This window comes from Phyllobates terribilis, unplaced genomic scaffold, assembly GCF_046119375.1.
Source record: "Phyllobates terribilis strain yellow unplaced genomic scaffold, ASM4611937v1 Scaffold_4__5_contigs__length_816908805, whole genome shotgun sequence".
Classification (NCBI taxonomy): domain Eukaryota; kingdom Metazoa; phylum Chordata; class Amphibia; order Anura; family Dendrobatidae; genus Phyllobates; species Phyllobates terribilis.
Genome location: NW_027362764.1, coordinates 535,702,917 through 535,730,628, shown reverse-complemented (window position 1 = coordinate 535,730,628; position 27,712 = coordinate 535,702,917). Strand labels below are relative to the sequence as shown.

The following is a 27,712-nucleotide window of genomic DNA, read 5'->3' as shown; positions in this document are numbered from 1 at the left end:
CCTGCAGAATCATATTTCCAGGGTCATTATTAAGACACAATGACATAAAGACAAAACCCAAAAAAACTGTTGTAGAATTGCGTTTCTTGTTTTTTTGCAATTTCACTGCACTTTTTTCCTGCTTTCTAGTACATTGTATGGTAACATTAATTGTTTTATTCCAAACTACAAATCATCCTGCAAAATATAAGCACCCATAAAGCTATGTAGATGAAAAAATAAAAAAGCGATGCCCCATCGGAAAAATGGGAGGAGGAAGCGTAAGTGCAAAAAAACTGAAAATCAGGCAGTTAGGAGGGGGTAAAATGACAAATTACCTTAATTAGTGATTATTTTGTGAAGACTTATTTTTGAGTGGTTACCAGTATCATTTTGACTCGAGTCATATGATAAGGATAGTAAAATATTGATCAGAACTTACAGTAAAGCATCTTGATAATGATTACACTATGTGATGTATGCGGTTAGCAGACGTCCATGCTTCTGATTCCTATTAGTCGAGTCTAGTGCCCAAAATTCTCTCATCCCATTTCCTTTCTGGTCAATCACAAAACAAGCATGTACTGGTATTAAATTGTGATTGATTGATGATTGTGGATCAATCATGTTTAAAATAGTTTACAGTGTGAATGTTTAATTGATTCATTTCTAGACTAATATAATGTGTCCAATTTAAAGGGGTTTTCTAGAATTGAATGCACTTTCAATGACTGTATGAGGACATTGAGTTATAGGCTATAGATTTAAAGAGCCCAAAGTATTGCTCTAATTCCTCAATTGTAAGTAGTGCAGGGAAGTGGAAGACTTACTAGCAAGATAAACCCACAGATTGTAGTTGATCACTGGGTCCCAGTAGTAATAGGTACAACTTTGGATAAGCCTATTTTAGGAGAACCTGTCTAACTCTTTAAACACTTTGATCCCGATTCATCTGTTGCAGTTGTTTTCAAGTCCCTTTTCTTTTTTGTTTTGCGGTATTCAATGTCGTTTTTTTGCTCCTAATCCTTCAAAATAAGCGTTAACCTTTTTTGCTTTTTTGTTTTTTGCTCCCCTTCCTCCCAGAGCCATAACTTTTTTATTTTTTGGTCAATATGGCCATGTGAAGGCTTATTTTTTGCGGGACGAGTTGTACTTTTGAGCGACACCATATAGTGTACTGGAAAACTGTAAAAAAAAATTCCAAGTGCGGTGAAATTGCAAAAAAACTGCTATAATTCCACAGTTTTTTTTTTTTTACCATGTTCACTATATGGTAAAACGGACCTTCCATTATGATTCCCAAGCTCATTATGTGTTCCTAGATACCAAACATGTATGGGTTCATTTTTATTTAAGTGGTGAAAAAAAATATGCAAGTTTGTTAAAAAAAAAAAAAAAAAAAGTCGCCGTTTTCCGAGACCCATAGCATCTCCATTTTTCAGGACCTGGGGCCGGGTGAGGGCTTTTCTTTTTTGCGCCGAGCTGACATTTTTATTGATGCCATTTTTGGGTAGATGCAATAACGGGAGATCAAAACATTGTATTTTATTGCAATGTTGTGGCGACCAAAAAAAACATAATTATGGCATTTTTAATTTTTTTTCTTGTTACGCCATTTACCGATCGGATTAATTCTTTTGATATATTTATAGATCGGACGATTCTGAACTCGGCGATACCAAACATGTGTATATTTGATTTTTATTTTATTTTAAATGAGGCGAAAGTGGGGTGATGTAAACTTTTATATATTTTTTTTATATATTTAAAAACATTTTTTTTTTCACTTGCTTCAATAGTGTCCGTGGGAGACTAGAAGCTGCGATTGTCTGATCGCCTCTGCTACACACAGGCGATGAGCAGATTGCCTGTATGTAGCAGAAATGCTCTCTGGCTATGAGCACCGACCACTTGACGATCACAGGGGTCTCCTGCAGACCCTGGGTTATCATGCCAACCCATCGGCGACCCGCTTTCATGTGACATGGGCACCGATGGGCGTGGTTAGTAATGCCGCTGTCAGAGATTGACAGCGTCATTTAACTAGTTAGCAGCGGGCGGATCGCGATTCCACCCACGGCTGTTAGGGGCACATGACAGCTGTATAGATCAACTGTCATGTGCCTGGAAAGGTGCGGGCTCTGGTGATGATAGTAATAAAAGTATGGCACATGTCGGAAAGAGGTTAAAGGGAAGTTGTCATCAGGTTTTTGCGAACTAACCTGAGAGCAGCATGATGTAGAGACAGAGACTCTAACTCCAGCTATGTGTCATTTACTGGGCTGCTTGCTGTAGTTTTGATAAAAATCACTTTCATCAGCAGGAGATTTTCACTAGAGGACCATCCACCACTGACAGCTTTATGTGTACTCTGTGCATAGCCAGAAAGCTGCCAATCAGTGATGTGGGCGGGGTTATACAGCGCTCAGCAATCAGAACTGATAGATCTGCAGCAGATATAACAGTGGCTTTATCATTAGTTTCAGCAAGCAGCTCAGTAAGCTCATCGTTGGATTCTGTGTCTCAGCTCCTACATTATGCTGCTGTTAGATGGGGTAGCAAAAGCCTCCTGACAGATTCTCTTTAACCTGCCACACATAAAGTCACTCCAGGAGAACTCTGGATCACATTTGCACAAAGTTTGCGACTTTTTGAATTGGGTGAAAGCATCTGGAAAGCCTAAATTCCGCTCACATTGGTGAACTAAAAAAACACACAAAACAGAACACATAAAAAATAGATTTTACAAAAGGCAAATAAAGAATAGCCAATAAAAACCACAAAACTAGACAAAAAAAAGATGTAAAAACAATGATGAATCGGCCCCTGGGTTTCTCAGACTTTTGACAACTTGGTTGTTTTAGCGTACCTATGTAGCATTTATTCTTTCCTGTCAATGTCTTTAATATTTGGGGGAGGCTGGAATAGGATTTAGTGATACTTAATAGCTAATTATTGATGTGGACACTTTTATTGGCACCAGTGTATTGTTTCCAATAAAGCGCTGTTCATTATACATGTACATTATTGATCTCTGCAGTGTAATCTTGTTTAATCTCCTGAAATGACATGGCTTCCGATATTTTTCCTCACTGAGAAAATAATTTCTTCTTAGATTTCTTAATCTTTGTAAATATCTCCATGCGAGGTAAAGAATTCAGATAATGCTTTTAAAATGTGTTTTATTTTTATATTGTTTGTTGTTTCTTTTATCACTTACATTATTTTTTTTTTTGTTTTCAACTAGGGAAAGTTTCTTATCAATGGACATTTTATGATTGACTAAATATGGAAAATGAAAAGAATGAAGGAAACCAATCTGTAGCAGAAGTGGTGACTGTTGAGAAAAAAGATGATAAACCTAGCATCACTAAAGATGAATCTGCAGACAATAAGAGACCATATCCACAGTCCTGTCCCTCAGACAGTGAGGCCAGAGATGACTCTGAAAATCCTTGTTTGCCAAAAAGAGCAAAGCTTGGACCAGAATTGTCTGTACCAGAGAAGGAAGTCAATAAACTGGATTATCTTCATGGCCAACATTACTTGCATGTCAGTGAAGTGGAAACTACCGAGACAGTTCAATATGTTCTGAGCTCCAACGAGGAGCAATCTATAGATTGCCCCACAACGCCAACCAAAGTGGATGAACTTGACACTGTTGATGAGAAACTTGAGGACGGTCCTGTTGACAATAATGCATGTAAGACTTCTGAAGTCCCTGCAACAAGCAGTTCTTCAACCACGACAGAAAAACACTTTCAAAATGCATATGAAAAATTCTTACTAACTCAGGTTGTTATTGATCCACAAAGTCGAGAAACTATTGAGGAAAAAAAGTTATGCATGAAAAAGTGTGTTAAAAAAAGAAAAATTTCAATAAGTAAAAGTAGAAATCAAATGTCAGCCCCTACTCTTAAAATATTAGAAGCACACACTGCCTCGAGTCAAGATAATCAACTTCCATCCAATATGGATAACACAAGGAACATACAAGTGGAAGGAACAGCCTCACACAGTGACGAGAATAAAGCTTGTTGTGCCTCCTCATTGAATACTTGCAAACAAAACCCAGAAGACTTGTCTAGTGTCGGAGACTCGGGAGAAAAACCGAAAGTAGAAAGTTTATCAAAACCCATTAGTAAGATAATAGCCAAGCTGAAGAATGATCGGAACAAACATGAGAGGAGATACTTGTTTAGACGAAAGCATAGTTTTGGACAATTAAAAAGACATCTGATGAGTAATAAGGGTAAACTTGAAGATTCCATTGTATATTTTAAAGGAAATGTAAATCCTCCAATAAAAACATTCCTCAAAAAATCTGCACCGGCAACATATCTGACAAGTGAAAGTTCTACTCATGAGGAAGTTCTTTATGATGTTGAAAGTACTTTACCGCCCGCTACCCTCAAAGTAATACAAACTACGCAGCTTACAGAACAATATAGTTGTTTATACTGTGGCCATGCTGCTAGTACCAAAGAAAACTTTATTGTTCATTTCTGGAAGAGACATGCTAATCAAATGCAGTTTTATTGTCAACCATGTGGATACTCGTGTGTTACCAGAGAGGAATTTGAAAAGCACTGCCAAAATGATAATCATAAGAAAAGTACTGTTTTGTTAAATTGTTGCCTATGTGGGCTCGAAACTAAAAGTAAGTCAACCTTCAAACATCACATGAAATCCAAACACGAGATGTATTTTCATTGCAGTATTTGCAAAATTTATTTTAAATCACCTGATGAAAAGTTACACCATGAAACATCAGAGGCACACATCTGGGCACATGACAAAAGAGGTAATACTAATGTCGAAAACATGGTGAAGACTGATCTTGCAAAAGAATCTCCGAGAGAAGATGAGAAGCATGCTGGTCTTCAAGAAGTAGTAGTACCAGTAGCAGAATCCAAACATGAGATGTATTTTAATTCTAGTGTTTTCATGATTTACTTTAAATCACTTGATGACAAGTTACACCATAGAACAACAGAGGCACACATCGGGGCGCAGGACAAAACGTGTAATACTAATGTCGAGAATATGGGGGTGAAGACGGATCTTGCAAAAGAATCTCAGAAAGAAGATGAGAATCGTGTTGTTCTTCAAGAAGTAGAAGTACCAGTAACAAGTTGTATTGAAAGTCACATAAAATCCAAGCTCGAGATGTATTTTCATTGCAATGTTTGCAATATTTACTTTAAATCACTTGATGACAAGTTACACCATGAAACATCAGAGGCACACATTGTGGCGCAGGACAAAGAATGTAATACTAATATCGAGAACATGAGGCTGCAGATGGATTTTGCAAAAGAATTTCAGAAAGAAGATGAGAATAATGCTGGTCTTCAAGAAGTAGAAGTACCAGTAATGGATTCTATGGAAAGTCGCATGAAATCCAAAGAAGAGATGTATTTTCATTGCAGTGTTTGCAAGATTGACTTTAAATCACTTGATGACAAGTTACACCATGAAACATCAGAGGCACACATTGGGGCGCAGGACAAAGAATGTAATACTAATGTCGAGAGCATGGTGAAGGTGAACCTTGCAAAAGACACTCGGAAAGAAGATGAGAATCATGCTGGTCTTCAAGAAGTAGAAGTACCAGTAACAGATTGTATTGAAAAAGAAGTCAAGAAACCTCAATTTCAATGCAAAAAATGTTTCTATAAAACCAGATCATCTACAGTTTTGACAAGACATATCAAACTTCGCCATACACGTGATTATCACTTTTTATGTAAAGCATGCAATATATATACAATGTATAAGGAAGGTATGGAGAGACACATAAGAAGGAGTAAACATATTGAAAACGCCAAGAAAAACAACATTGGATTACTTTTTGACGAGTGCATTGAGAGGGTCTCATTTATTGAGCCTTCAATGACGCACAAAGATGGACATCGAGATGAGGATGGTGGTGAAGCACAGGAACCTTCGGAATTAGTTTCTCCCCCCCCTGAAGAATCTGTTTGCTCTAAACACGCCCCAAGTCAGACTGCGCCAATGTGTTTAACCACTCCAAAAAGAGGACGGCCGAAGGGAAATCTTTCTATCGCTTGCCCTTACTGTGGACTTATAGCATCCAGTGTAACGAACCTTAAAGTGCATGTTAGGAGGAAGCATACACATCAGTACAACTATAAATGCAAGGTATGCAATTATGACACTGTAACTAAAGGCGACATGGAGCGACACTGTATAACTAAAAAGCATAAGAATCGTGTAGAAGAGCAGCAACTCAACCAACAGAAAACCGAAATTGTGGTTTCCACCGATGGTACAAAGTTTGAAGCTTCTGTTAAGAAAAAAGGAAACACTTTAGCTATTAATAATAAACATTTGATCACTTCCCAGGAGCAACCTGCCCCTACTGATAATCCAGATAGTATGCCGGTAGATACATCTACAGATGAACATCTTGGCACAGTTGTAGATGTACAAAATATATGCACAAATCTTGGAAATGAGAAATGCATATATTGCGAATTTGTTGGGGACGCTACATCTTTAGAAATCCATGTAAAAAAGAAGCATATGAAGGCATATAAGTATTACTGTAAAGCATGTGATTTCTATGCTCCGACACACAAGGATATGCTCACGCATGTGTCCTCCGAGACACACAAAGTCAATCGTCAATCTCCTCTTAAGTCTCCATGTCCTTCATCGATGGAAAAGGTGGAATATGATGTACAAGGATTGCCGTGTAATGTCTCTAGTGAAGATGTTGTAGAAATTGGTCCGAGCCCACTGTCCAGTAATGGGAATACAGATCTGTGCCCGGTTTTACAGACTAATGCTAGTAATCATATATCCCAAGTGGTAGATGAGTCTGAGCCCACAGAAGATGGTAAATTAGAGGACTTCGAAAAAAACACTGATTTACTAGCAAAGGATGAAACATTACAACCAACAAATTCAGTTGCTTTAAGTGCAGAGGAAAGTCCTGTCACAGACGTTACTGAACAGATCTGTTTAGTCCACGAAGACTCTGTCGGTAAAGATACCTTTACCAATAATGATACTGAGAAGGTTTCAGAGAGTGAAGTAGTGACTGAAGTTTTATCAGAACCTAATAGCATTATTAGTAAAAGTGAACACCTTTTTGATTCTTCAATTGTAAAGCTAAAAATTGTTTGCAATGAGTCCTTAGAAAGTGATATAACCGATGCATCGAAGTTCAGCAGCCTTGCCCCCAAAATACAGGAGCCGCAACTGGCAAGGAAAAAAAAAGCAAATGGACATTCTCAAGGAGACTCAAACCGAATACGATGCAATGAATGTGGATTCCTAGCTGATGGCCTCAGTGGGTTAAATGTTCATATTTCTATGAAACATCCAGTAAAAGAAAAACATTTCCATTGCCTGCTGTGCGGTAAATCCTTTTTTACAGAAAGTAATCTTCATCAGCATTTGGCCAGCATTGGCCATAACAAAAACGAGTTGGCTAGTTTTGAAGAACGACGTGAAGGAGGTGGAACTTTTAAATGTGTAAAATGCACTGAACCTTTTGATTCTGAACAGAGTTTATTCATACATATTAAAGAACAGCATGAAGAATTGCTCAGAGAGGTCAAAAAGTACATTGAGGAGGACACAGAGCAGATAAACAAAGAAAGAGAAGAAAATCAAGGAAATGTGTGCAAATACTGTGGCAAAATATGCAAAAGCAGTAATTCTATGGCATTCCTTGCCCATATCCGAACACATACAGGTAAGGCAACCTAACAACCTATGTGCGTAAGTGGCTAAATGATTTGTGTGATTGGCTGCCTCCCGGTTCCCTCTTTTTTTTTTTTTTTTTTTTTTAAAACAAACATTTTTTTAATATTTTATACATGATATTTTCTATATTCCGAGGTAACACATTTCTCTGCCTGTTTTATCACAGGAGTCAGTGTTTCTGCATCTCCAGAAATCTGAGGTCATCATATCAAATTAAGTCCTTGACATATTAGCTCTGCAGCCACTGGAGCAGCTTTGTCACTGCCTTGATTTATGATAAGCTCAGAGATTTATGATGAGCTGGAGACGTCGCAGAAACACTCACTCACATGATAATACAGGCAAGTAAATGTGTTGGCTCAGAAAGCAGCATCTGCGAGCCACTGCTGTTTAGTCTATATAATCCCCTATCAGAAGTGGCTCAAGGTTTCTCGTCCAGCCAGGAACGCTGTTCTATGTGATGACTGTGAACTGGAGCAGTTCCTCATGGTCGGACACAGTCATTACACAGTACATAGCAGGAACACATGTTTCAGATTATCTTGGCACAGGAATATTTTTTTACACATCCGGTTGTTGAATTTATTATTATTCCAAGATCTATAGTTTAAAATGTACTTTGTGCGTGGAGCAACTCCTTTAAAGGTGTATACTTCAAAACCCTTTGGTTGTCAGAGTGTGACCTGAATATAGATCTACTCTATGGCAGTTGTTTTTATTTATTTTAGCTGCTCCTGTATTAAATTGGAACACTTTTATCTATGTCGCCTCTGCTGTTTTAAACTTGAGTAAGTTATCAGAAACTTTACCATATACATAGAAAAAAATTTGGAAAATTACGGGTTCTTTTTAAAAAGAAAAGGGAAAGTTGTGTATTCGGATCTTGTAGTTATAGCATCCCTCATTAATCATCTATGTGTTGGTAATCTATAATATATGCATGTAGTCTCTTGCTGCTGTATTAAAATATATAGAAAAAAATATATAATTATTTTTTTTTACCTGCATTTCAATATGAAACAGAGGGGCATGAAAACACACATGATATAAAGTTTGCCGTTTTTCCTATAGATATATAGGAAATATATCCACAATTGCTAAGTGCAGAAAATATTCTAGATGCATAAAAATAGGTATAAGTCTAAAATATGTATTAAATGTATGTTACTAATGAAAATTTGTAAAAAAAAAAATAAAAAATCCAGAGCTGGTTAGGGGTCTAGTAGAAGCCCTCAAAATGCCCTCATAAGCCAGATAAAAGTGAATAAAATGAAAGAGGAGATGCTAATGGAGTTCTCTTTAGAATTCTTTATGCCAATGTCTGGTCAAGACATGTTGCTTATAATTGATGTGTCCATTACTTGAATTCTCTTGTAATTATAGTCAATAAGTCTTGTAAATGTGTTAAAGCTCACTAAAAGCATACAAATTCAAGAACAGAGTAAGGCTAATAATTTAAAATAATCAATGTAGGCATTTCAGCACTTAATTTCCCTTGTGTGTTGATAGCTGATCATTCTTAATCCATTAAGATTTATTTAGTCGTTTACAATGCAAAATAGGTTTGCACTGGTCACTTGTGCCATTTGAAAATGTCCACCAGGTTAAGTGCAGAATGTAGTCCATTATTCTTCCTTGACTATATGTATTAATTGCATTTAAAATCAAGTTAATGTGTATGTGAAAGTGAGGTAACTATCAATATACGACAGAACAGCCTTACTTATAGAAGTTACATCATTGATTGTAACATTTAGTAAAAGTTAGCACACTTTGAGCATCGTTCAGATTTGTTGTAATTGCTTTCTGAAATGGCACGTCAACACACACATTTTCTGCAGATTAGCAGAAACGAATACTCCTATATAAATGGTTCTGCTTTTAATAATCGAAGTGATAGAAAATATCTGCAAGTGCCAGTTTGGATTTATCTGGTATATTTTAGAACTGGGCATCTTAGTTTTTTTCTATTGGGGTCTCATCAGCCTGAATATGATGATGTTTAGTTTGTTGGTCTAAGGCCCTGACAACACTCGGGGGAAAAAAATTACTTCAATGAAACGTAAAATTTGTCTCCGGAACTCGATAGAAGAATGAAATAAGGACAAAAGGAGTCAGTTTTGATGCTTAACCAGAAATTGCTGCAACCATGAAAAGGCCTGTGGAGTCTATAATTACTCCTGTCAAAACTGCCTCCCCTGCTGAGCCTCACTAACAGTTGGGGAAACCTCATCAATGAGGCCCTCCGAACAGTTTGAGAATCACTGCTTTAGAGTTAAAAAAAAGAAATTACTGAAAGGGGTTGTCCAGCGTTAGAAAAACATGGCTGCTATCTTTCAGAAACAGTGTCAGCCCTAATCATGAGTTGTGTGTTATTGCAGATTGTCTCCATTCACTTCAGTGGGATTCACACTAGATGCAAAAAAATGGGGATAAGGGGCCGTTGTTTTTTCTGAACGATAGCTGCTCTGTTTCTCTAACCAAGGACACCCCTCTAAATAAAATTTCTGTTATATTTTTTTTATTAATGATTTGAACATTTTGCTGCCAATAAAAATACTATAGGTACCATTATAGTTAATAAAACAATTGTGTATTATATTTTAAGGTCCAGAACTGAGATATTGATGACCCATCCTTTTGGATCTATCAACAGTATCCGATTGGTGTGGGTCCGACACCAAAACCTGGTGCTATAGCCACTGGAAATACACAATCTGCACAGCTCGAACATCACTGTGTAGTGCCCGTCATTCTTTTCAATTCTCATCTAAAGGGAACCAGTCATGTCCCCAAAAGCTATTAATCTGCAGATATACAGTTAATCTGCCGGTTAATAGCGTTAAAATTATGGCCGCCTTACTGAAATTGCAGCTACCAGGAAAAAACTACATTAATTCCTGAATCCGCCGGCTTTCAGTCAGAGTGGCTACAGTCACCGCTCTAAGCACTGAGAGCGGCGGATACAAGCCCGCCCCGGCACTTTGATAGCTTACTGTGCATAGGTGCGCTGCAGAGCGAGCTGTTAATTAAAAGTGCCCGGGTATGCTTACGGATGCCGCTCTCCATGCGGACAGCTGTGGCTGTTCTGTGCACAGCTCTATGACTGAAAGCTGGCGGCTACCAGGGGGAATAACGTTTCGTCCAGGTAGCTGCATTTTCAGTATGGTAGCTATACAGCATTATAACACTATTACCTGGCAGATTAACCTCTTATATGCAGGTTAATAGTGTTTAGGGACATGACAGGTTCCCTTTAAGAACAGATGGCCCTATGTGTGGTATAGAGCTTTTTTGAGGGGGTACTAGATTGGTGAAGGTTTTCATGGTGATGGATTGGGGCATCAGAAATGATCAGTGGCAGCAGTATACACAGTCTGGAGAAGAATAGAAATACTCTTGAATGAATTAGGCGTCTTCTCTCCAACATTATACTATAAAGCAGATCACATAAAGTATCTGCCAGTATTTGTGTCATAATTTTAATATGTTTTGTAGATCTGCTGTCTACTGGTAATGATTATTAATATTTTTAATGAATGTAGATTAGTAAATGACCACCATGTTCCTGCTGAATAAAAACATCTGCATTAGTGCTTTCATTTACATTCAAATTAACTCATACAAATAAATACAGTGAGCGCAGCGGGCTAGTTACTAAAGCTCGTCTATTCAGAGATTTCTGCATGCTGTGCTAATAGGCACAAACTTTCCAATTTTGGAGGCAGTTCACTCCTTCCCTACAGTGAACTGTTTATGATCTTGACTATTGGAATTAAATGTGACCTAAATCATCAGTTTATTGAAACTTCTTTCTCTTAGGAATTCATTCAATCAGTACAAAGCAGCTAGTCACTAGGCAATCCGATAAACTCCCATTGAGGCTACTCTGGGAATAAGAGGAAGGTGGTCTAAAGTAGTAAGGCTGAGAGACTCTAAAAGAAAGGTTTACAAACAGCAGCGAAATAAAGCTCCTATATATTTCTAAGACCAAGTAATAAATCTGGATACTTGGCACCTCGGCTAAGAGGTCAGATTTGTCACCTCATTAACCATGTGCACAGAAGGTCCGGAAATATGAGATTTCTGCCTAGTTGCTTCCGGACTAATGGCGAGATCACTTGTACTACTTGGTCCAAGGAATAGTGTATGAACAGGTTGGTAGGGGCCATGAGAGATGGCTTCCAATCCAATTGTCCTTTTATTTATACCCTGATCAGCCATAACATTAAAACTGGCGACTGATGAAGTGGCAAACATGGAGTATCTCGATATATTGACACTTGTTAAGGGAGTGAGACCAGAGAGTTTTTGAAGTAGATGTGTTGGAAGTAGGTGAAATGGACATGCGCAAGGGACCTGAATGTCTCTGGCAAGGGCCAAATCGTGGTGGCTGGATGACTGGGTCAGAGTAGCTCCACAACTGTATTTTGAATGGTATTCCCAGTATGTAGTGGTTTGTACCTACCAAATGTGGCCCAAAGACGGACAGCACATCACTGCTTGCTGCAGCATGGTATTGCTGTGCTTGCTTGCTGTAAAGCTGTGTAGCCACTGACCTGTTAGGGTGACCATGCTGCCCCTTGTCTACAAAGGGCTCTTGACCATCAGATTTGGACTCTGGTGCGTTATAAGAAGGCGGTCTGTTTTTAATTTTCTGCGTTTTCATCATGTCAATGGCTGGGTGCTTGTCCTCTTTTTGTCTGAGGTAGCATCAGAATGAATAATGGCAATAAGGGAAATTAACTGAGGCAAATGATCCTCTGAAAAATATTCTGTTGGAATCCCTTGGGTCCCGGCATTCATTACTTTGCCAACACCTACGTAAACATTGTTTCAGACCAAGTATGCCCTTTCATGGCACCTCTTCATAGCTGCCTGGTCAGTGGACTAGAATTACATTTGGTGACCATATTATTTATTTTGAGAGTGGCAGAGCTTCTTTGTGACTATTCTATTATGGGCACACCGTTTTTTTGTTTGGATACGCCTACAGTATTTCTAACTTATTTTAATTTTTTTTGAATATTCAATACAATATTTGTGTAACTTTTAGATCCTCGCCTAGTGCAAACTTCTTTTGTTTAGTTTTTTCAAGTATGTGGTGATTTTATTTCTTCTTCACAATGGTGCCCTCCTTCTCTCTAGTGTCTTTAGAACTGTCTAATTTGCCCCACATCTCATACCATCTACTAAGGTTTGCACACATTTAACCTGCTAAGGACAGAGACATTTTCCTCCTTTTTTGACCAGGCTCATTTCATTTTTGGGTTTTATCATAAATGTGATTTTAATGGCTCTCTAATTTTTTCACATTCAGATATTCAAATATTTTTTCTCTTTTTTTTCCCAATACATGGGGCTTAATTTTTATGTGAGTGGTATATATATATTTTTTTTGTTTCTGATATCGAGGGGAAATTGAAAAAAAAGAAAAAGGAAATACGTGCCTTTTACATCTTTTTAATTATTTTTTTTTTACGACCACATAGGAGCACTAAAACATCTCAAATTGTGTTCCCTTTACGTAGAAATTACTTTTATACATTGGAAATATATTTTTTTCAATGGGGGAGAAGCTAGAATCAGCAATTCAAACTGGTAGTACCTTCTTTTTTTTACATTTTTTTTCCCATTTTCGTTTTTTATTTTCTTATTTTTCTGTTTTAATTTATTTCATACATTGTAGCCCCCATAAGGTGTTAAAGAGAGTCTGTGAGCACAGAATTACTGTTCAAACCAAGAATAGGTGCTTGGTGCACAAAGGTATATTCACACATTTAAGTGCTCATTCACATCTGCTTGTTTTCCATCTATCTCTGCCCTTTGCTGGCCCTATAGCCAGAGCTGTCAATTAAAAAGAGAGGGGTGATGGAGATTGAAGGAAAACAAGCAGGTGGGAAGTTGCACTTAAAAGTTTAGCCACGTGCATCGAGCACCTTTACTTGGTGCTATGTCATTCTGTGCTGACATAGTTCTTTTTAAACCTTTGGGGCCATTATATCGTAGTATACATTATTTTTATTGCTGATTTCCCCTGTAACTCAGGCTGGTATATTAGCCTCAGTCAAAGAGGAAATTAATCCTCCTACCTGCAGAGCTGACTGGACCCAGCAGCCACTGCTCCCTCCCTACACCCAGTAATCAAATGATCTTTGAGTCTGAATCTGTATACACAAGCACTGGTTCAGCTTGTGTATACAGTGATAAAGGTAAAAATGTTAATAAACATGATTATCTTCTCTGTGGGGAGTATGGCTGTGTCTGACATTCTCTCTCTCCACCCTCACGTCTGTAAAATTTTGTACAAGCTGCTTACTCTCCATTGACATTTTAGAACGTCAGTGCAGAGTAAAGGGTGGACTGCACAGATGATTATAGTCTATGGGCAGTCTAGAAGTAGTTAAATACAGAATCCACTAGAGCAGAATTGCAGGTCTTCAGGTAAAGTTGGTTCTGTTGCCCCTTGTATAAAAAGAAAACTTATTCTCAACTGTCTTGGTGGAACATATTTGATGCAATAATCCCTGATATTGAGCCAGCAGGTATAGACACTCAACATTTAAATATATGTTGGTCCAAAATCTGCTTAATATACTGAAGTCACACTGCGTTTTTGTCAGCCTCCTTGTCTAGGAAGATATTCCTTTTCTATTTTTATACAATTTGCATTAGCCCTTTTTACACAGCACAATGACAATTTAGAATGTCACCAAATTAATGATTAATTTAGTTTTATCTGCATCATTTAAATAAACTGGAGTTTCTGTGTGTGATTGATGAGATGTGATTGCTGTTAGCTCCAGTCCCAACCTGCTTTTGACATTTAAACATATAAAGCTGACTAGATATAACCATTCAGGTGCTAAATATATTTTACATCTACTTCTGCTTGCTAGAAATGGAAGTATTAAGAGATCTAGCCTCATTGTCATTGAACTGTGAAATATTCAACCTTGTCTGCCCGTGCTTAGTACTGTTGACTTTTTTATTTCTTTTCAAAGATTGAAATTAAATGCTTCATTTTTTGTCAGCTTTTGGGAATTGCATTCAAATTTAAGACTCTCAAGTTTTACCTAGGACTTCATTTCAACCAGCCTTTTTTGGAGGCCAGTCTTATTTCGAAGGGCACTGCACAGTGTGCTATTGATCAGCTTTCATTCAGGGTAAATTCGGTCTTAGCAGAGTCCTCTACTTGTTAGAGATCCTGCATGTCCTAGGCGGTTCCCTGAAGCCATCGGAGCACGTCACGAAGCATAAACTAACCTTATAGATGAGATATTTAACACTTTGATATATGTAGGATTTTTGTATTTGCTAGGTAACAATAAGCTAATCTAATCCCATTTTTTACATTGCATGAACCTTGACTTTACAAACTTCTACAGGGTGTTGATCCATTGCCCTTTTTACCTCCAGTCTGCTGTAAAATAACCAGTTAATCACACCAGTTCTATCTTGTTTCATATATCTGCCCAATGCACGGCATCCAATAATAAAGTTTGTGCTCGAAATAAATAATGGCCAAAATGTCAATACTTCTAGTTTCCAGAATAATCATAAATTCTGGGCTATAAAACAGTCGTAAAGGCATAATATTTTATCCACAGTATATTCACACATTGCATGTCATTACAATAGCAGAGTGATGAATCACCCTCGCTGTGTGACAGGAAAAATCTGAAATAACCGTGCCAATATGAAATGTTGGAAAATTAGGACACCGCTTCAGGACTGCTCACTTATCCTGGAGATATTAAGGTGTTTCTTATTTATAAGTAATTTCTTTAACAGTGGTTAAAATATATCTGACTGTTAAGTGTCAATTCATGGAATGAAGCTATTCATATATTCATACCTGTATTTAGAAAAGCTAAACAGAGATCTATTAATGGGGTTGACTCCTGATGAATCTTCAGAAGCGCACCTCACCCGGATCTCTGCTTTGCCGGCGCCGGTGCGCTCCTGAAGCCTGACAGTTCAGACTAGCCGCATGGTCGCGCCGCTGGTCCAGAGTGTTCTTTTTGGTCCAAATTGTTCCCTTTTCCAGGCTGCTAGTAGAAGCAGGTTTTCCTTTGCAGCATGGGAGAAGCGCAGTGGGATTAGAGGATGGTCAGATCCAACGATCTGGCTAGCTTCAGAGCGATGCAAGCAAGCTGTAAGGCATAGGGCCGGGTCATGCAATGTGCTCCTTGCCTAGGTAAACAAAGATTACATGGTGGCTGGTAACCGAGGCTGTTAGCTGTACTCTATAAAATGTAAAATCTTTCAGTTTTTGAGAATGGAGAGGATTTTAATAAAGGATAAATTGCCGAGTTGCTTATTTTTTACAAGCACTTTGCAGTTTTCCCCATTTATGGACTTGAGACAACCTCTTTAAAGTCTCCTCTTAAAGACTATTTCCAGACAATTTTCTATTAATCTGTTGGGTGTTTCATTCAATGTGGAAATCCACTTGGTTATGATTTCAGCTTTCAGTACTTTAGTCTACTTCAGCCAAAGCGTCACAGTCGTCACCGTTCCTGGCTACCAGTTTCAGTAGGACATCACTTTCCTTACATGTAACAAAACATTTTCACACAGGACCCTGTAGGTTTGGATTTCTTTTTCCTTTAATAATACAGACTTTCATTTAAAAACTGCATTTTGTGTTTTACTTGTGTTATCTTTGTCTAATATTTAAATTTGTTTTGTTATCTGAAACATTTAAGTGTGACAAACATGCAAAAGAATAAGAAATCAGGAAGGGTCAAACACTTTTTCACACCACTGTATGTAGATGTAAACTACACACATTTTGGAGACCAGACAGGTATGACCATGCCCCCACAACAGAAAGACAGATGTTGGATACCCGCTCTCTTGTTCTTTATGGTTGGGGAGGACACTTCATCTAGAGATTTCCCTCCCTGTCATCATCCAGTCTTGTCCTGATGTCAATGCGTTGGGCTTCAATTATTAAATAGAATTGCTACTCAAATCCATCTATTTAAATCATAATGTAAAAAAAAAAATCTTTTTATGATGAATTATTTTTACTGTTTTACCTGTTGTAAATAACAAAAAATTCTACACTATGTAACGCCAGCCAAAATCATCACGTGATTATCAACTTTTTTTTTTTTTTTTCAGTGATCTGGTGCAATTCTTAAGGCAATTCAGAACAGATTAGCAGATCACTCTACGATGTGATATGTTCACACATTGCTGCTTTTGTGTTTCTCCTTAGGCTCAAAGCCATTTAAATGCAAAATATGCAAGTTTGCAGCAGCTCAGCTTGGAGATGCCAGAAACCATGTGAAGAGACACCTTGGAATGAGAGAATACAAGTGTCATGTATGTGGGTGAGTAAACCGCGTGTATTGCTCCTGTAGATCTCTCCCCCTGGAATAGAAAAGCCTACAGATGTACATTCCTCTAGAAGTGCTCCTGATGGCTAGCATTATGCATGCATACCCTGCTTTTCATTGTTATGGTAAATTCCTTAAATACAGTTATGACATTTCTCTCCCACTCCTAATCCTGCTCTGTGGATGAGCAATTGTATGGGGCTACAAGGTCAATCTGAACCTGTAATCTGTAAATTGCCTAAATTATAGGATGTTCATTCATATTGCCAGAGAGAACTATAAATTATACTTAAAGACATAAAAAATATAGAACTTGGAAGGCTGATTTTTTTTTTTTTTTTGCTCCTGTTTTTTTTTTTACATTATTCTAAGGAACTCAGGTAGTTTCACGTTTTTAAATGTTGGAACTTTTTGTATTTATTTTGCTTTTTTTTATTAAATTGTGCCTAATGTCATTTTTAATGAGCTTTCTCTAGCTTTCTTCACTTTCAAAATCACTTTTCTTTTCAAAGAATTCTCATTTTCAGTGTTTAATTGTCCTTCTAAAATGTTACATTTTATTCAAGGCAATGAAAATGTGAAATGTACAACTGATTCATTTCAAGGAAATATTTTAAAGGTTTTAACAGTATGGCATTACAATGTACAAAGTAGAGTTTAATATTCTAGATGCTGGTGAGGATTTTTTTTTTTTTATTAATGTTATTATGCCAATAAAATTAACCTTCTGAATATGTGCATCATATAAAACCAATTTACGGGAGTCAGTGTAACCAACGTGAAGAGGTCTTCTAGCCGATCCAAAGAGCACTGCCATTCAGTTACAGTTAGTACAACGCACAAATGACCGGATTATATTGTATTTTAACTTACATCTTTACCTGCATTACAAATCTACTTGACTTTATGACTAAATGGCCGTTTCAGTCTAACTGCTGTATAGCAACAATGATGTTCATGCCTTTATTTTATTATCAAGAACACATCTTCTAGATTTAAAAGGCCTTGTAGTTCTAGTAAGGCAGGCTTATTGAGCACTGTGTGTTCTAAAGAGGTTGATGAGAGAAGATCTCAGGGATCTTTCCCGATTCATAGGACTGGTTTAACTGTTACTGCTCATGCATTAGACTGAAAACAACCAGGTTGCTACTTTAAGGAGGACCTTTCACCAGTTTTAGCATGTTAAACTATCCACATCAGAGGATAGTGGCAGCAGAGCTGAATATAATGTAGTTTTTATTTATTTATTTTATTTCTCCTCTCCGTTACAGAGATATTGGCTTTTAAAATTTATAAACCCACCTGGACATTACTATAGATTCATCTCTCAGTGCATGTACTTTTTTCCTCTGTTTGACGTTGACCAATCATAAGCAAGAGGCGTCATGCAGGGGAAAGAAGAACATGCCCCTAGAAGGTCAGAAGAAAATGCTTTCTCCTGTGAGATGCAATGATATACAGCCCTGATCTCTGCACCTACTATGTGGTGTAGAGCAGAGCTGAGTGTGATTGCAAGCACTTTAAGCTTTCATGTCATAGAGGCCAGTGTGAGGAGTGGGGAATGAGCTGACAGTGCTGTGAGAGGAGAGCTCCAAAGGTGTTTGTAATCACTCTTAGCTCTTGCTGTATTCCCCTTCTCACTAACCTGATGGCTGTAAGATGAAAGCTGAAAATGTCTGTGATCACACTCACCTCAGCTGTATCCACTTCCCCCCAAACTGGCGGCCTTGAAAAGAAAGCTACAAGAGGTGTTTGTAATCACGCTCAGCTCTGCATTACTCTACACAATAGCTGCAGAAATAAGAGCTGAGAAAAAAAACTATTATTCCATATCACAGGAGAAGGCATGTTCTTTTGACCTTCTGGGGGTGTATCCTTTTTTTCCTCTAACGTGACCCCTCCTGCTTATGATTGGTCATTGTCATGCAGGGGACAAAGTGCACGCCCCCAAAGGAATATCTCTGGTAATGCCCTTTTGGGTTTATCATAAATTATTACTTAAACTTTACAAGCTAATATCTCAGCAACGGAGAAGATAAGTTAAAAAATATAAATTATTCAGCCCTTATTTAGATTATTTCAGAGCAGCACTCCCTATTTTTTGTGTCGGCACTTCAATACAGTTGTGTTTTTTTTTTTGCTTAAAAAATCCCAGTATACAAATGTATAACAGCCATTTTGAAAAATCAAAACGTATGCTAATAAATCATTATGCAGAACCTTTCTGAACGCCAGTCCACTCAGGATTTGAAGGTGTCAAGTACTTAAACTTTACTTTTTCTTAACTTATAATGCAGAATGTTGTTGCGGTACAATTTATTTAGTGATTGTTTATTTGAAATAATTTGTATATGTTTAGATCTATCTGCTGGTGCTTTATTCTTTACATAAATCATGTGTTAAATAGACTAAATTAGGAAAATACTAGATAAAATAAAGATGGGAATGTTTTGTTGGTGTGTAATTTTGTTACATGCTTCACTCAGTACAGAATTTATCCAGTTATAAGCAATGTGTATAGTTGGTTAGAAAGAGGGAGGGGAGTTCCTGTGTCACCTTGTTGGTAATTTGCTATGTGATCATGCAGCGCCAATGATTTACATGTTTCTGTGTACACTATGCATAGGCTGAAAGCTGTCAATCAGTGGTGGGGGCTCGGCTATATATGAATATGGAGGTCTATAGGGCAGCAGGTTTACTAGTTTTGTTCTGATAATTTCCTGCTGATGAAACAATGATTTTATCAAAACTACAGCAAGCAGCCCAGTAAGTGACACACTGCTGGAATTAATGTCTCTGCCTCTACATGACAAAAACCTGATAACAGCTTTAATTTCTGGCCAGAATAGGCTTGGTCTGTAAGGATTGTAAGGAATTAAAGAGGTTGCCTAGTTTGAAAAACATATTTTTTAATCCCTTCCAGACTTTGCATGTAGTAGTAAATCCAATATTGGATTTCTGCATTTGACGCAGATTCAGAAGTTGAGCCTTTGTCATAGAGGCAGAAGCTGGCTGTTTTACACAGCAAAGGTTTGCATCTAACAGCAGCAAGCGAAGGTCGCTACTTTTAACCCCTTAATTACCGGGGACGTATTAGTACGCATATTTGCGTACTGCCCGTTCAATGAGGGCTGCTGCGCTGAGCCCTCACTGAACGGAGCACATTTCAGCTGATTCTTACAGCTGACATGTGCCCGCAACAGCTGCGGGTGGAATCGCGATCCACCCGCGGCTGTTAACATGTTAAATGCCGCTGTCAATCTCTGACAGCAGCATTTAACGCGCGCTTCCGGGTAGCGTGTCATAAGCCCCGCCCACCGGCGACCCCGTCACGTGATCGCGGGTCGCCGATGGGTGGGCATGACAACCCAGGGTCTGCAGCAGACGCCTGTGGTTGTCATGATCTTGTCGCTATGAACGCCACCTAGTGGTCGGCGCTCATAGCACAGGACCATTTCTGCTGCATGCAGGGGACCTGCTCGTCCCCTGTATGTAGCAGAGGCGATCGGATAGTTGCTGCTTCTAGTCTCCTATGGAGACTATAGAAGCATGCAAAAAGTAAAAAAAAAAAGTTTTTAAAAATATAAAAAAAAAATAAAAAATATAAAAGTTTAAATCACCCCCCTTTTGCCCCATTCAAAATAAAATAATGAAAAATAAACCCCACATACACATATTTGGTATCGCCGCGTTCAGAATCGCCCGATCTATCAATATAAAAAAAGAATTAATCCGATCGGTAAATGGCGTAACGAGAAAAAAAATTCTAAACGCCAGAATTACGTTTTTTGGTCGCCGCAAAATTGCAATAAAATGCAATAACGGGCGATCAAAACATCGGATCTACCCCAAATGTTATCAATAAAAATGTCAGCCCGGTGCGCAAAAAATAAGCCATCAACCAGCCCCAGATCACGAAAAATGGAGACGCTATGGGTCTTAGAAAATGGCGCTATTTTTTATTTTTTTACCAAATTTTGGAATTTTTTTTCACCACTTAAATATAAAAGAACCTATACATGTTTGGTGTCTATGAACTCGTAATGACCTGTAGAATAAGAAGGGCAGGTTAGTTTTAGCATTCAGTGAACGTGGTAAAACAAATAAATAAAAAACAACTGTGGTATTGCACTTTTTTTGCAATTTTACCGCACTTGGAGTTTTTTTCCCGTTTTCCCGTACACGATATGGTAAAACTAGTAATGGCGTTGAAAAGTACAACTCGTCCCGCAAAAAATAAGCCCTCACATGGCCATATTGATCAAAAAATAAAAATGCTATGGCTCTGGGAACAAGGGGAGCAAAAACGAAAATGCAAAAACGGAAAATGCTCCGGGGCTTAAATGCTGTTGTGAATCCCTGGGAGGGGTATTAAGGCATGCTTTTCGGGGTGCTCACCGTTCCATGTGTCCATTGGCCACTTTGTCGTCAGCACATTGTCCTGTGTAAACATGATACGTCTGAAACCTCTGTCACTCCAGTTCTATTCCCTGCCCAGCACCGCCATGTCCTGCTTGCATGAAGTCACACAGCATAGGCGCTATCAGTCTAGCAGGAGGAGATGGAGGTGAGCAGGTAATAGATCTGGAGTGACAGAAACTTCAGATCTACCATAGCTCTTCAGCCTAATATGTATATCAATTCAAATGCTGATTTCTCAGTAATGGAGAAATGGACTGGCCATGTAAAGGTATTGCTGGACTTGTCTGTGAAATGGGGGAGCAAATCCTGCTGACAGTCCCTTTTAAGTAGATAGCCAAATGATTTCTATGTGAACTGAATAATGCTTCATTTTCACCTATGATGGTGCTTGCATGGACATTGACTACTTGCAGTCCCAACAGCGGCAGACCCTTGTAATCGACTAATTATAAGCTGGCTCAACAAAAAAAATTGTCATAATAATTGTCTAAGTCGATCTTTTATGTTTGAAACTAGATTTTTTTCCATTAAAGTTCACATCAGTTTCATTTTGGCAAATCTGTAACAATATTTTGATGAGTGTAGACTTGTGACTCAATAGTAAAAGTAAAGGAGCTTTGAAAGAGCACATCTGAGAAGTCACACCTTACGGGTTGGATTGATTGTAAAATGAAAAGTTAGGGCAGGGTATGACTGTAAGTATAGACAATAGAAGAAATAGGTATTGGATTAGAGGCGGCATGGAGTGTCGGAACATTAACACTACTGACAATGTCAATTCATTAACATTGATGGCTAAATAATCTTGAAAATGCTCAGTGGACCTATTAGTTCCTGAGCATGAGCAGCTCATGTGGCATTTCTTCATTAGTTTTAATTGCTATAAATTTTAAATTTTTAAAAATGTCATTTTATAAGGTGAAGTGAGCTTTCAGCAACATTAATTCTTTAATTTTGTCACAAACAGAAGGTCTCACACTAGGTCGTTTTTTTATTAGTAACAGTCTGAGATTTTTGTGATGGTTTTATATTCTTGCTATAATAAAAATTCTTTTTTAATAACGGACTTCAGCCTTGTCTAATATTATTTCCATTTTTGAAATATTAGAAAACATTATGTCACTGGTATATTCCATTTTATTAAAACACCACTCCAGAGCTTTTTTTTCATTGCCCGCTGGAGTGGTGCTTTAAATGTAAGTCCCCTGCCCCCGTCTCATACTCACCTTCTGGTGTTTTCACCTGTTTTCAACGTCGATCTCCTGCATAAAGTGACCTGTCGGCAGCTCCAGTGTTTCATGGAGCGGCATGGAGGTCACTTTTCAATACAAGTATGAGCGCTTTGTTCTGGCTCTCAAAGACTTGTATTAGACTTCCAGCCAGTCAGAAGCTACTGTCACACGATGGCACTGTGGGAGCGATGCCGAAAAATGGTGAATATATGACTGCGGGCAGGGGACTTACATTTAAAACACCACTCCAGCGCTGAAGAAAAGCCAAACGCTGGAGTGGTGCTTTAAAGGGAACTTGTCAGAAACGTCTTAACCAATCCCCTACCTCTCATCATTTATATGACTGTTTAGCTCTTTAAAAAATAAAACAGTCAATCTATTTATCTGTTACACACCTGTCCTGGGTGTCTCTGGCTCTGCTTCTTTCATCAGTCTGTCCATGTTGTGCTCCACGTCTGCTTTTGCAAGTTGCCGATTAGGACACACACCTGTGTCTTTGGATTGAGACTCTAGACTTCTGTTTGATGTGCTCCACCTTCTGTGTATACTTTGCTTCAACTTTCTTCCATCCCTGCTGGCTTCCACTTGATCCACCCTCCTGCTCCTGAGATTGCTGAGTGTGCCTAGTTCTCGCTTCCCATGTGCCTTTCTGTTTGCTGCACCAATGCCCAGGGTCCATGTGCCCATGTGGACATGAGGCTTAGAGAATCCACCTCGCCAGGTGAGCCTAATATCACTCCAAAGCGCTGCTCCAGGAATGAGAAATCGCATTTGAAGTTCTGTATAGTGGAAGAGCATTGTCACTTCCAGATTCATATACAGAACTTCAAAACACGAGTTCTCACTGCTGGACCTTCACTTTGGGGCAATAAAAAGATTTATTGGCTTTTTGTTTATAGGGCTACACACCTATAGAAATGGTTTGGGTAGAAGTATTGTTCTTTGGTAGAAGTTTCTATCCAGTTCCCTTTAAATATATACTTTTACTTTATAAGTTGTAAGCAGCCGTCAGGATGTATGGTAGATATGTGCTCCTGAGGTTGCTGCTCTTGATATGGGCACCGAGTAACATTTAGTAAAGCGCTGCGGAATATGTTAGCGCTATATAAAAATAAGATTATTATTATTATTATTTAGTTATCAAGTATGTTTAGGTGGATTCTAGGCTGGAATTTGGGAGTGACTGTAGAGACTGGGTGGGATAGTCACTCCCATATTACACTCCAGATCTTAGATTTGCTCAGCTAAGGCTCCACGTGGGACACTTGAAAGAGAGGTAGTTAAAAGTTGGAAGTTGCCTGTGTGAGCTTAGGGGAATACCGTGGAGCTGATTTATCAAAGTGTTTATGCCAGACCATTTATGTAAAACATTTTGAACATTCACAAAATTTTTGCTCAACGAGGAGTTGCACAATCATTTTGTGGCTTTTTTTTAGCTAGTTTCAAGCATCTCTGCCAAAATTAGAAAAGCTGTGGAGGAGTTTGGGTCGGACCTGGGCATGGCTACGCCCGCCCATCAAATTCAATCTAGAAAGCGGAGTTCTGCTGAAAAGAAGGAGCCATTTGACAAGGACTTGTTTAGAGGGAGAGCTTCCTCATGACGTCTGCCTGTGTCTGTGAAAAGTGGATTTTCTGGACTGTGCCTCAGAAAAGATCTTGTATTGTTTGCTTCTGGCTGAAGAAAAGCATTATTTCTTTTGGGCTTATGTGCTGCTGGTCAAGCGAGTCTTATGTTTTAGAGAGACTTGTATAATTCCAAACTACGTTTTCACTTGCCACTTGTTGCTAATCTCCCACAAAAGCTACCTGACCTTGCACGCTTCCACAACAACTGTCCACAGGTCCCCGGAGCACAGCTTCATATATTTCTATGCTTAGACAATAGTGCACGAACGTCTTCATGAGCCCTTACCATGTCGTCGTCCTCCTTAAAGGAACACTAAATATTGAACAGTTAATTAAACTGTAAATCTAAAATTACCTTTCCTTAGCTTTTACACTGTATTTTGTATCAGATAGCTGTTAAAACTGAAAAACGTGTAAATAAATGTTCTGTGTCCCAGAAGCTCAGCTAAATCCTCCTCTTCCCTCTGACTATTCTGTGTCTGGCTGTAAAACAACTGGCTGAAGCAGGAGCCCCCCCCCCACCCCCTCTAACCTGCCAGCAATAGGACTCCAATATTGTTCATCTCCATGCTTTTGGTTTGCCCTCCTCTGCCTTTCCCCAGTTGAAAATAAGAAGTGTCCTTCGTAGAATTTTTACAATTTGTTTCAGGAACATGGAGAAAATCCTGTAGCCTGTAGTAGTAGGTTTTTAAATACAATGCATCAGCAGGTTTTGCTATGTAATCTGCGAGCACCATAATGTAGGGGAAGAGAGCCTCATTCCAGCGATATGTCACTTACTAAGCTGTGTTTTGTGGTTTCAATACAATCAATGTTTTATCGGCAGGAGATTATCATTATAGGACAAGCTGCCTCTTACCTCCTAGTCCAACCACACCCACATCACTGATGGCTTTCTGTCAACATACAATCTACTCAGTAAGCTGCCAGTCAGTACTGTGGGCAGCGTTATACAGGATTCAGCATTCTGAGCTCTGCTAAATCCGCAACAGAGAAAACTGAGATTCTATCATAACTACTGCACCCAGTAAGCTAAGTGATACATTGTTGGTATCATGGTCTCTGTCCCTACTTCATTCTGCTGTCAGATTACATAGCAAAAATTTGCTGGCAGATTCCCTTTAAAGGGAACCTGTCTCCAGGTTTGTCCCATGTGGGATAAGGCCACCACATTTCAGCCCTGATATACAGTACTCTAATATGCTGTATGTAAGCCCCCAACTCAGCCTGCAACACAAGAAAAAGAGCTTTTATAATACTCCCCTATGGGGTGGTTGGGGTCTGATGAATGTCACTGTCTTGGTCTGGTGCCTCCCTTCTTCTTGTGATGCCGTCCTTCTTCTTGCTTGATGTGGATGACGCGTCCTATGTCAGCTGCACAGTCTCCCGTGCATCGCGCTCCTGTGCAGGCGTACTTCTCTATACCTTGTCGAGGACAGAGCAAAGTACTGCAGTACGCATGCGCCGGGAAAGGTCAAAGAGCCCTGGCGCATGTGTACCGCAGTAATTTGCTTTTCCCTAGTCAGGGCAGAGAATTACGCCTGCGCAGGAGCGCGATGCCAGGGACACTGTGTGGATGACATAGGGCACGTCATCCACACAAAGTAAAAAGCAGGACGGCATCGCAAGAAGAAGGGAGGCATCACGAAGACGGCGACGCCCATCGGACTAGACCGCCATGTAGGTGAGTATTATAAAATGTGTTTTTCTTGTCTAGCAGGCCGGATTGGGGGCATATAGAGAGCATATTAGAATGCTGTATATCAGGGCTGAAAGGTGGTGGCCTTATCGCACATGGGACAAATCTGGTGACAGGTTCCCTTTAAGGCTAAGATCACTGTTGTAATCTGTCAAGAGTCAATGTAATATGGATTAAAATGGAAAGCGCATGCAAGCAGTCAGAGGCTTAACTTTAAACTCCTATGCCTGAATGTAAAATCTATAAAAGGGTCTCAAACCTATAATGCCCCATTTATAATACTCATGTGACAGAAAAGAGCCACTGGGCACAAGGGCCCTGGTACAACTGTTACCTTTCCAGACTCTTTTTAAATTCATTTTTCTAATGCGTGAATGGGTTGCAGAAGGTGTTTTAGCATAGTCAAAGCAATGGCGGCGTCCGCACATAGTGCTTACACTAGATCTATAAGAAAATCCAGAGCTGTTCTCTGCAGTAGACGACCGCACTGGCGTTATGTGCCTTTTTCCTCATATAATATGTTAACTACATAAAGAAAAAAAACAAACCGAAATGTAAAATTGAATATATATTTTTTTGTGGCTCCACCTAGTTTTTGTGCATTAGAAGGGATCTTTGCGTGGATGATTATAATGTCACTTTCTGACCTTTGCAGCTTGAATAATTGTAAATCATTGCTTCATAACGTGTCAGAGAATGTCTGTACTAGGCAATTAAATGGCAGAATATAATAGACCAAATTATTGCCTGTCATGTTTTCAACAACACAGTTAGTATTTGAGTTACACTTAATCATTACGTGCATTAGCAACTTCATTGGAATCCAGCTTCAGGCTGAGCATGAAATACATTACATTATTTAAACCTCTAATGGTAGAAGTCATTTATTTGTGTTGAAGTGTACAACATGCAGAGTTTCATAAAGCAAGAAACACTTGAGAGCTTAATTTATCCAAATCAAAGTCGAAATGCTGATAAACACAAGTGGCAAAAATTAGTAATTTTTATAGGCTGGAAATATTTAAAAATACATGGTTGTGGGTAATTGTAGACAGCAGGAATAAATGAAAATTTCGGCTGGCTGGGTGGACTCAAGCTGTTGTGTGCTTAAATCATCAAATGCTCTGTACTGAGTATTTAACAATTCATAACGCGCAGGCTGGCTGCAAATTGGACTAGATGGCACAGATATTTTATTTGATACCATTGAGCTGAATATTTTGGAAACCTATAAACTTTCATCCCCGGCTTATCTAAGAAAAATGTTTTTTTTACAACATATTTCAGATGATTTGTAATTTATGTAAGTTCATTTCTTTTAATTAATCTTGGCTTTTAGATTTCCCTCTTTATTCCCTATTGCCAACAACATATGTTTTCCTTCTTTCTACAAAGCTTTAGGTCTGTTGCAGGCATCTCAGTAAGCCCTCGAGCAACCACCATCAGTGATGGCTTGATGGACAGTAGTAAAACTCTTCTTTTACTGTCACAGGCTTTTCTCAGGATGTTGCCACACAGGCTGCTTTGATTTCTATTGTGATTACTTTAAAAGGAACCTGTCACCAGGTTTATGTCTTACAAAATGTGCCCATCACCTTTAAAATCCTGTAAATGGGGGTTCCTACAACCCCTTTATACCCTCATAGGTGCCCCTGCATAACTCC

General features: G+C 38.7%; 1 protein-coding gene across 1 annotated transcript in view; it reads left to right on the top strand.

The window, feature by feature from the left end:
• The window catches only part of ZNF407 (zinc finger protein 407), a 641,504-nt gene that overhangs the window by 39,789 nt on the left and 574,003 nt on the right, over nucleotides 1–27,712 (top strand). The window contains exons 2-3 of the mRNA XM_073678940.1: nucleotides 3,227–7,708; nucleotides 16,949–17,063. Coding sequence (XP_073535041.1) covers nucleotides 3,268–7,708; nucleotides 16,949–17,063 — 4,556 coding nt within the window. The 5' untranslated portion in view covers nucleotides 3,227–3,267. The remainder of the gene's footprint in view (nucleotides 1–3,226; nucleotides 7,709–16,948; nucleotides 17,064–27,712) is intronic.